Source organism: Schistocerca gregaria, chromosome 6, assembly GCF_023897955.1.
Source record: "Schistocerca gregaria isolate iqSchGreg1 chromosome 6, iqSchGreg1.2, whole genome shotgun sequence".
NCBI lineage: Eukaryota > Metazoa > Arthropoda > Insecta > Orthoptera > Acrididae > Schistocerca > Schistocerca gregaria.
The window spans coordinates 311,653,664-311,663,156 of record NC_064925.1 but is presented as its reverse complement, the minus strand read 5'-3'; the positions used below and the strand labels follow the sequence as shown (position 1 = coordinate 311,663,156).

General features: G+C 41.0%; 1 protein-coding gene across 1 annotated transcript in view; it reads right to left on the bottom strand.

The window, feature by feature from the left end:
• Window positions 1–1,742: 1,742 nt before the first annotated feature.
• The window catches only part of LOC126278382 (GTP-binding protein Rit2), a 138,481-nt gene continuing 130,730 nt past the window's right edge, over window positions 1,743–9,493 (bottom strand). Inside the window, exons 5-6 of the mRNA XM_049978462.1 lie at window positions 9,138–9,330; window positions 1,743–3,966 (exon numbers count right to left, since the gene is read on the bottom strand). Of these exons, the coding sequence (XP_049834419.1) occupies window positions 3,632–3,966; window positions 9,138–9,330 (528 nt within the window). The 3' untranslated portion in view covers window positions 1,743–3,631. The remainder of the gene's footprint in view (window positions 3,967–9,137; window positions 9,331–9,493) is intronic.

The following is a 9,493-nucleotide window of genomic DNA, read 5'->3' as shown; positions in this document are numbered from 1 at the left end:
CAGTGTGGAACACCTACCATTATCACAATGTATGTCTACTGGAACAAATACCTACTTAAAGTGAAAACACTTGGTCCCACACTCAATGAAGAATATCTATTTTAGTGAATTCAACAGCTTCATGTAACTTCACAGAATTTAATGTTAGAATATTCTGCAGTACAATAATAATAGAAATGTCAGTGTGATTTCAATTATCAATCGAAGATTCATCTTTAATTGTTAACTCTGAACTGCTTTGGCCTGTATATAAAGATATACATCTAGAATGATGTGACATGTAAAAGTGAAGTACACTATTCAACAGCATAAAGTGTGTCTAGCATCATTTCTGATTAATTTTTCTGTTAATTATGTAATTTTAAATTTTTTTAGTTTCTATGATTTATCTTCAGATACTTAACACACAATTTTCCATGGTAGACAAACACTACTGCACAATCCTAACTCAATAGAAAAAGTGAAATTTCACTTGCAAATGAACACCCAGTGATGACATAGATAAATGTAATATAATAAAAAATATTTGTGGCACCAGGTGGTGTTTAGTACACTTTCCATATATTAAATACAATCATTTCTGCAAATTCTTGTTTATAGGTAATTTTTATAAACAATAGATATTAAAAGCCTTCAAATGTATTCTTATTTGTCTAATGCAGAAATGTAGGTCAATCTGAAAATTTATCTGTCCATCTTGTAGTTTAGTAGATGGTATTACAGAGATCACCTGTCACATCATGCTTGTTAAGTAAATCAAGCAATGTTAGCTGTCAGCTGTGCTAAGCAATGAAATCTATTGGATGTCATTTCATTTTCAGATATGCCATTTCCCTTGATAATTCATTCTCTTGGAGGAACTTGATTGATATCTATATGCTCAAAATAAAATCTTGAGCGACTAAAAGTTTTATATGTGTAATGTCTAGTCTGCCTCATAAGATGTTTTTGATATTACCTTGTTTCTTATAATATAATGTGATATATGGAGCTTGTAGATCAAAATTGATGACTATCAGTTATCTGCTTTAGGATTGTGTTTTCCTGTGTATGTACTTGTTTGAGATGAGAACTTTGGAAAAAGTGATATCCTTTCCCCCAAAATTCTGACCCATCATCAGTTACTTACATTTTATCCTTATTGTTTTGACAAGTAGAGCCTCATGGACACATTGATACATGTTATGACAGTAACATTACCAGTAATCTTAATTTTGGACTAGGTATAGTTGAAACCTATAATTATTTTGATCACAAAGACATTCATGGAACAAAGTATTAATATTTTCTCAAGTTAACTATTTGAGGCTAAGAAAGTTGATGAATAGCAGTGTTTACTGCTGCTGAAATATAATATCTTTGCAAATATTCTGAATATCTGTGATATGGTTTTTCCTTTCAATTGTACAGTCTTCCATTGCTGCTTTACAGGAATTGTTTTGAATATACCATAATTTTGTAATATAATTTGATTGCATCTTACTTGCGTTAGGAAGAAGATAGTGTTCACCCAGAATAAAGCAAATATTTGAATAATTTTGATATTAGAATGCACATGTAGAAACAGCCTTTTCAGTTACTCATTTGATTTGTGCTATAACAACTGCCTATAATTGCTGCAATTGAGAATATGGGATGAAGACATTTATAATTAGCCTTTGTTTTTCAGCCAGTATTGCTAGCAATGGAGGTACCAGAAGAGTCTATAGATCTAGGGATGTGGATAATGGAAAGGAGAAATGTAACTTGTTTAAACTTATTTATTGTAAAAAATAACAAAAAGTACAAAACAGAAATCATTATGAATATAAAAATAAAATCAAGTAACAAATCTCTTTCTATCTACACAAGAAAAGTAAAGTAAGATTGGACAGATCAATGAAGAGAGTACAAAAAGATTTTGGTTGTAATTAATACAACAAATTAAAATAAATAAAATGATTGGAATTTCATTACATTGCAAATAAGTGGAGCACTATATAAAAGTGGAGGAAAGGATCCAGAGTTGGTAAACTTCAATTCCTCCCTCACATGCTGATATTACCATTAAGAGTGATCTTAATAATTTTGAAATTTTTGACATTTCATTTGGGAGAATCCGAAATGGAGTATCTGTTGAGCTTCCAAATATCCTCTGCTGATATGGAACTTTATGTGTATCTTAATTGGTTGGTTTATAAAAAAACAGCATAAAGTCCTAGTCTTTATACTATATACTTCTACATGTACGATCTTACAAATAACACACAGATAGTAAATATAAAAATAAGAGATTAATAAGTACAAAACGGTATAAAAATAATAACAGTATAAATAGTTCAACTGCAATGGAGTACAAAAGTATGTATTAAAGCTACAAATTAAGAAAACCTTACAAATATTTTACTAAATTAATAGCATATATAAACTATCCAAAACTTGACAAAGAATATTTTCCTGGCGTTCAGTTACTAAACGGGAATGGTTTCCGTTTTTACTTAACTTTACAGGTAAACTTGAGTCGTGGAAACACATCGTGCAGTGATCTGAATCCCTGCTGCACTGTTTCAATTACTGTCTGCAGATACAGCATTGTGGCAGTCATTCCTGAAGCAAAACATCCCTGCAGATGTCTTCTGCAGTGAGGTAAATAGTCCCTTTAGCGTCATACGTTTCATAACAATAAAAGAAGAGGATTGGTAACTTCAGAGGAAGCAAAAGAGAAAGCAAAATTTAAGAAGGTTTTACAATTTCGATATAATACGATGCTTAACCCACATGTATCCTACGCATTTGCTCATATTATTCCTTATAGTTCACCAAGCAACACTTGGTGACCCATCCTTTCTGACTATCAACCTCACACTTTTCGGCAAGGGCTACTTTTGCAGAATAACATGTAGATTTGCCATAACACAGTGGAGAGTTGGAGGTCTAATCTTGTAAACTCGTCACAGCTGCTATGGAGGTGGCCCAAAGGAAGCTTATGTTTCCCTGTCGCCAATAGAACATGTAATATCACGTTTCAACTTGCAATCTGGAATTTTAATGTGCCCGGTTGATGTTTCAATAGAGATATTGCTCCAGTAGGGCATGGCTTTGTCGACAATGGGCGATTCTTCGAAGTTTTAGTTTTCTTTCTTTAATAAGCTTTCTTTAATAAGCTGTTAATATTTTGTTTTCCAAAGAGTTAATTGTCATGATGTAACAAAGGGATTGGAAGTGGAGGGGGAGTTCGGCTTCTCTGATTGTCCTGAGAGTAGTTGTTACTCGCGCTTTATCTTTTCCTTGGCTGCAGCAGGGAGGCCTTTCACGGTAGTCTGATTAAAATTTACTTGTCAGTTGACAATTTACATCTTCGAATTTAGTCCTTCGAAAAGTCACTCACAGATTGTTTGGTGTTACCAACGTACCGCAGTAAAGCGCCATTTCACTTGCAGTTTGCGAACAGTGTAGTGTACACACATAACCAGTTACGGGATACATGCTGCTGCCCATTTGACTGTCGCCGACCGCAGCGAGCGAAAAGCGCGCTCTGTCGCTTGAGTCGAGAGGCAGCGCTGCGTTTTAGTGTCAAGTGATCGAGGTCAAATGACAAGTAGTTTTAATCAGAGCGAAGCTTGTCGGCGTGTTGTACTGTTGTCTTTTCCGCTCAGAGCACGTGCAGGTTCTCGCAGCTCTTGCTCTTGGAGTCCCTCGCCCACACGCGGCCTAGCAGGCCTTTCACCTTGAGCGAAGTGGAGGTCCGCGCCCCGCGGTAGGGCTTGTTAGTACCGCACGACGCCGCTCCGCCGCCGCCGGTGCTGCCGCCTGCCGGACTCCTCCGGCTCGACCTCTTGCGCAGGAGGTCCCTGGCGCGCTCCGGGTTTTCGCGCTTCAGCCGGATCTGCGTCAGAAGTCCCACGAGCAGCTCGTCCACGTTGTGGTTGATGGCCACCGACGTCTCGATGAACTTGCAGTCGTACGATGTCGCCATGCTCTTCCCCTCTGTGAACATAATGTTGTTACGTGTGACATTCTACTTCATTATTTCAGAAACATGGTTTATCAGCAGCAGGGGCGGGCAAGGAATAGGCTCGCAAGCCTCGCCCTCTCTCGAGTGCCGGCGCTCACCCTAGCTGGACACTTACCCCAGCGCCGTGGCACGCTGTCTGTGCACGAGGAGGGCGAAACTGCGAACTCCATGCATTTAAATGGCAATGCAGTTGCACTACTTGCGAATTGGTTTTATATTTCACTGACTAATGTGACACAGATCATCGAAACAAATGTTCAGTATTATTTATTTTTGGAGCGCTAAAGATATAATTTTTATCTGGTACAAACTGCCGGAGTGCGGACAGATACAGATTGTTTCACAAATTTTCACCAACAGCTTGCCACGTAATCGTGACATATTTATTTTCATAATCAAAGAAAGATATTTCGTACACATATGTTGATCGAAATATTGTAGCACTTTTGCAACCTCATTACAGAGATGTGGAAGCTCTACAGAGGAAGACAATGTAAGCCTCATTTCACATAAAAGAATTTGTCTTTAAAATGGGAATTACATTGAAAAATCAGTCAGATACATCTTCACATACACAGAGGCACTTCCACCGGAAACAGCAAATGGTGCTGAAGACAGCTCGAAACAGATGTAAAATTCGTAGTGCCTTCAAAATGTTTAAACTTACTCGTAATTCTTTCGAGGCCACAATGGATTCTTCAAACTTTATCTTTTCCTTAACGTCAATGAGTATAGTGAACTGGACTGTGTTCATCAGAATCTGTCCCTACTACAGTGCGATTTTCTTTTTAAATCCATCTCAGTCAAATAAGAACTAAGTCGTTTCACACCTTGATGTGGGCAGCGTGCAGTGAAGTCCATGCGAGATCTGCAGTCCATTCTGGATGTTCTAATTTTCGTTCCTGCACTCCTTTTTCCTTCATCAATTTAACAAGAGTCGGTTTTAAATAGAAAAATCATTCTGGGCATGCCCCTTGACTTAACCAACGTACTTTCAATCCCATCGAAAACTGTTGTAATTCACTTCAGAAGTTTACTGCTCACACCACGAATTTCTTCTTGTGCTCCGTGCTTAAGAATTTAGCAAAGAGTGTTTCTCGATGTACGGAACAATGGATCACAGCTATAGTGCGATCCATTAACGATAGCAGTTCGCGCATGTCGAGGCACGGACGGGAAGGCCATTGTTGACGATTTGAAGCGACAGTTGCAATACGCGCATGCGCGTGCTTTCCGGTCGAGAGACGAGTATATCCTGCAAATTATGTCTCTCGCTTGCTTATGCAGAATTTATCACTTAGCAACATCATCAGCGATGACTACTCGTAACAAATGAGACACAACAACTCGCTACCATCACGTTTAATGCTCGTATTAGCTACGGCATTCAGGGCAGACCGCTCAGAACACTACTGAACGTTTACTGGATGTCGGAGTATGGGCGATGTAGTTGCGCACAACAAGCCTAAACTCGACCGCCGTCGTTCGTGACTATAACTATAGTGATCATTTGTAATTTTTTGCTCCTTCATTGTCAACTAAATATTTAAATTGTTTTTAGATGGTACTGTAATTCGTTTCACAGCAAATCTGCAGTACGCATCGATTATGCGACTGCACAGTAGATATTGAGAATTTTCATCTCTCTCTTCTCTCATTCCCATTAATTTTTAAAACTTGTGACAATATATTACCCTTTTTTGCGAAAGTCAATTAGTTCTGCTCATGTCCTCCACACCACGAACAAATAGCGAAGCGTAAATAGCGCTGGTAACATGATTGTACCGAACTGTAGACAGTTGTGCCGATCGAAAAGTATCAGATCTCAATATTATATGAAATGTCGAGTTGTATCGTAGACTTGTGATAAGCATGAAACAAAGTTGAGACAAGCCGGGCCTCGTCCCGCACAACTGGGACGAGTGCGGTTTGACACGCCGCGGCTGGCCCTCATCTTCAGCTACCGCCGCTGCATCCAATACAGCGCCCACCAAACACACTGACACATCCGCATGTCCTCATATCAAGTCTCATCGTCTTCATAGAGACATGAAATTCCGTCCCACATGTAATTAATACCATCCCACATATATCCCCAGTTGAAAGTTAATCCCAAATAAAACTTGACCTCAGTGACCACCCAACAGATTCACACCCTCTGTACCCTCTTGCAGCTGAAGATATCGTTCACTTCGTCACACTACTCTTGAGAAATCTCACATCCTACTCTCTTAGCTCCAATGACACGGCAGCTGCAAACGACCCCACCTCTAGAACTGTTCCATCCTATCACCCACATCCCTCCCTTAACCATTCCATCCAATTAGGATTCCAACCCTCACTGCTACCCATCCGAAATTCTGACCAAAGTAAGACACTGACCACCCTCCTCCATCCATTTAATACTTTTCTCCATACACTTACAGATCCCATTTCTTTCTCACACTTACTGATAGCTGTCACAATAGCAGTCTCGCTCATAAAGATGAGAGTTGGCAATACTCTCTTAGGATGTAAAGGTTGGCTACAGCGCGCATACACAAGCTCTGGAATCTAAGATAGTGTCGCGCCTCGAGGCGCACGGATTAAATAGTGGCAGTTTTGAAGCCAGTGTAGGACCCCGCCTGCTGTGGTGCGCACGTGTGTTGGGCGAGGGGTCGTCGCCGAGCTGCCGTACTGCTGTGTCCGCCAGCAGCGACACAGGATTTGGTATTTAGTTGATATTTTTTTTATAATTTGCAGCGCGCTTATTAATTTAAAGAAAAGGGTTTGTGTATGTGCGTAGCAGCAGACGGTAATTTTGATAATGATAGGAGTTTAATTCTTAAGGGGAACCATTGTTAGATTAAGTATTGATTTTTGTCATTGATTTCTTTTGTAATTGTCAGGGAACTGTTTCACTATGCATTCAATTGAGAAGTATTTCAATCTGTCTCAAGAGTTTGATTATTTGTAATATTGCTTTAATGCCACTGGAGGCAGATTTACAAACGAAGCGATTGTTCAAAGAGCTTCTAGCGTTTTGTTAATTGAATGAGAAAGAATGGTTTCAGAATATAGTTTTTTGCTTGGGCTATCATTTATCGAGTTTAGATTTGACCAAACCCTTTCTCTTGAATTATATGTAGTTGTAGTAAGCAGCAGGGGCCGCCATACAGAACATGCATTGTACTCAGCATGAATAATAGTTTTTTTATGTTTTTGTTAAATAATGGAATGCAGCAGATCAAGCAGTGGCAGCAGAAAGACCAAGTAAGTTATTTGTTGCGCACAGTACCAATAAAATAAAATAGAGTTTAGGCGATCTCTGTAATAGTAAATTTAACAAGAGTACAAGCACGAGATAAGAAGATAGAGCTCGCAACTTTCAAAAAAATAACACGAATCTCACAAATACTTGTCTGTGTTCTTACGTTTTCAAAAGAAAAACTACCTTGTCACTTTTTAAAATCTACGGTTGAAGAGTGGCTCATTGGGACGTTGCCAGCGCTATGCAATAATAACAAAGAAACAAAAACTATCGTCTGTCTTATGCCGCAGTCAGCTCTATCCCATACTAAAGCATCCATTTATCTATCCATAGAAGTTTCGCCAGGGTCCGTTTTATCTCGACTGTTGTGCTTCATTTTCCCTGATTCTCCAATGGTTAACTGAGAAACCTGGAAAATCGAAAGCAAAGCTCTCCAGTCTGACCCCGTCGCAACATTCAGTCCCGACCGACCGCCTTAACGCCCTCTGCCAGTGGCCTCAGTCGTGTGTTGTATGGAGGGGCATGGGATCAGCACTTCGCTCTTCCGGCCGTTGCCAGTTTCCCAGACCTTAGAATCACTGCTTCTCACTCAAGTAGCTCCTCAACTGACATCACGAAGCTGACTGCATCCCATTTTTGTCCTCCCACGAGTCGAACCCGGTTCCTCCGCATAGTAATCAGACACGCTGACCATTGTGCTATGGAGATGGATGGGGTTGGTGACACATGCTGGCTTGTGAAGTAGACTGTCTGTTCAAAAGTATTCAGACTCGCGGTGTAATGCGGAAATGATCATTAGATATCACGAGAAGCGGACCCGGCACTGAAAAAGGAGGCAGGGCCAGTACACTGCAATAGCAGAAAGGGTAGGTCAGGAAAAGCCACTATCTTTGGACATGGACTAGTCGCTGGGTGTTAGCTGAGTAATAAATCCATCAGAGACATTTCAGACTTTCTAAGGGTGGCCAAGTCGCCTGTTGGTGATGTGATCTTGAATAGAAAACACTAAGGAACAACACCAACACCAGGCATATCTCAGGTACTGACGGACAGGCACTGTCGAGCACTGCGAAGGGTGGTTGTAAAAAATCGCATGATATCAGGAGGAGGAATGATTCGTGAGTACCAAAGTGCTAGCAACAGTGCAGCTAACACAAAGTGTTAAAGTGATGGAGTAAAACAGTTGAGCACCTACTCACAAGGCTCGCATTTCTCAAGCCAGTGCTGAGAGAGTTCGAGGTGGTATAAAGAGGCACATCACTGAACACTGGATGACTGGAAACGAGTGATTTGGAGTGACGTCCTGTGGCAGATACCTGCCATCATGTGTACTGACAACAGGTGAAGTACGGAGTTGGTGGAGTTACTGCATAAGGGTGTATTTCGTAGTTAGATTATGGTCTGCTTATTAAGCTTAAGAAAAGGCTAAATTCGGAAGGATGTGGACACATTACACAGCGTTGTGTACGTGTGCAGTAGAGGAACAGGGCGGACACGATGACTGTATCAGCATGAGAAAGCACCCTGCCTAGAAGCAGCATCTATGAGACTATGGTCTGTGAACAATAACATTCCTGGAGTGGACCGACCTATCCACAGTCGCGACCTGAACCAAATGGAACACCTTTAGGGTGAGTTAGAATGTCAGCTTCGTTCCAAACCCCAGCGTCCAACATCAACAAATTCTGTGGTTTCGGCTCTTGAGGAAGAATAAGCTGCCATTCCTCCACAGGCTTTCGGACATGTCCCAGGAGAGTTCAAGCCATCATATTTATGATTGGTGGACGCACCCCACTTTAATGTCCGGATACTTTTGATCAGATAGTATGTTGCGAAGATGCAGAGAGAAGCAACGGCTCTTAAGACCAGTGTGTAAGAAGCGTGTCCGCTGACCGTCGGTGGTGACGGTCCTGCTGCGCACGAGGTCCGTCTTGTTGGCGACCAGGATGACAGCCTTGGTGCTGATGGAGTCGCTCTTCCAGAGGCACTGCAGCACTTCCTCAGCCACCCGAAGGCTCCCGCGGTCCGCCGTCGAGTACACGACGCAGAACGCGTGCGGGTCGTACGTCGTGACGCAGTTCTCCGGCTGAAACGTAAGAGGCAGGCGCTTACAGCACAAGAGCGTAGCATGAACTTCAGCAACAAACTAACATCATTGTGTCGTCCTCATTAAATCTTTCCCTCTTCACCTCAGTGTGCAATGTTTCCAAACTTCGTGTCAGATTTAAACTATGTTTTATTTACTACAC